At 46.6% G+C, this 1,100-nt stretch overlaps 1 protein-coding gene across 1 annotated transcript in view; it reads right to left on the reverse strand.

Moving 5' to 3' along the window:
- Window positions 1-326: 326 nt before the first annotated feature.
- LOC119418196 (potassium channel subfamily K member 2-like) overlaps window positions 327-1,100 on the reverse strand; it is a 41,544-nt gene continuing 40,770 nt past the window's right edge. The window contains exon 7 of the mRNA XM_037685451.1: window positions 327-782. Within this exon, the coding sequence (XP_037541379.1) occupies window positions 426-782 (357 nt within the window). The 3' untranslated portion in view covers window positions 327-425. The remainder of the gene's footprint in view (window positions 783-1,100) is intronic.

Genomic DNA, 1,100 nt, shown 5'->3' on the forward strand with positions numbered 1-1,100 from the left:
TATGTTCTCCAGGAAATGGGGAGAAAGAAGATGATAGGTAGGCTGCCACGTCTGAATAGATGCTCATTCTCTTTCAGCTGATGAGAGAAATTTGTTTTAATCACGTCTCTGAAACAATCATTTGTTTTAGTCTGAAAGCACACTTTCCATTTGGTTTTGTCGCTGATTCAGCTCAGAGAATGCTGGAAGGGCCATAATTCAAGTCCGACTTCATTCATCACTGAATGCCACCTTCTTTACGTGTTTGAGAGGGAAACATAAAAGCACGCTTGTGCTTCAGTTGATGAATCACAAAAACATTCTGATTCATGAACGTGTTTGGGTACCTTATTTGTTTTTAGTAAATTGCTGTGCACCAAAGCACCGTATTTTTAGTCTCCCACGCCAGATAATTCGTCCACTGAAAGTCATTTTGAAGATGCTCCTCATTTCAGGTTTTCAATGATGGCAATCTCCCGTCTGTCGGCGTGGTTTGGACTCAGGCCGTTCAAACAGAAGCTTCCGTTCCTGCTCAGAGCTCCTGGAACCGGACTGAGAGAAAGTGTCATGTTGGAGTAAGCCTCTCTGTCCTCGCATAGGTTGACTGACAGCGTCCTCTTCCCAGGGGTCATTTCCTGGTTCATGGTCGCGTTAATTCCCAGCTCGGACGACAGCTTGCGTTTGATGGACGCAGCTCGCTGGAACCGGTCGTAGATGTCGACGCTGAGCCTCCTGCGGGTCTCTTTGAACTCCGCCGATACATTTGCTGTCCACTCGGCTGCATGCGCACGAAACTCACCGACCTGCAGCGACAGAAAAACAGATTGATGTCAGTACGTGGACAGACACGCTCACTTTTCTTCTGAGGAAGCAAATAAAACAAAATAAATAGTCCAGATATTTCTGCTGCCTGCTGATCAGACAGACGATGGATGGATAGATAGATAGATAGACAGACAGACAGACAGACAGACAGACAGACAGACAGACAGACAGACAGACAGACAGACAGACAGACAGACAGACAGACAGACAGACAGACAGACAGACAGACAGACAGACAGACAGACAGACAGACAGACAGACAGACAGACAGACAGACAGACAGACAGACAGACAGA

The sequence above is a fragment of the Nematolebias whitei genome, chromosome 12 (assembly GCF_014905685.2).
Source record: "Nematolebias whitei isolate Nwh7 chromosome 12, NemWhi1, whole genome shotgun sequence".
Classification (NCBI taxonomy): domain Eukaryota; kingdom Metazoa; phylum Chordata; class Actinopteri; order Cyprinodontiformes; family Rivulidae; genus Nematolebias; species Nematolebias whitei.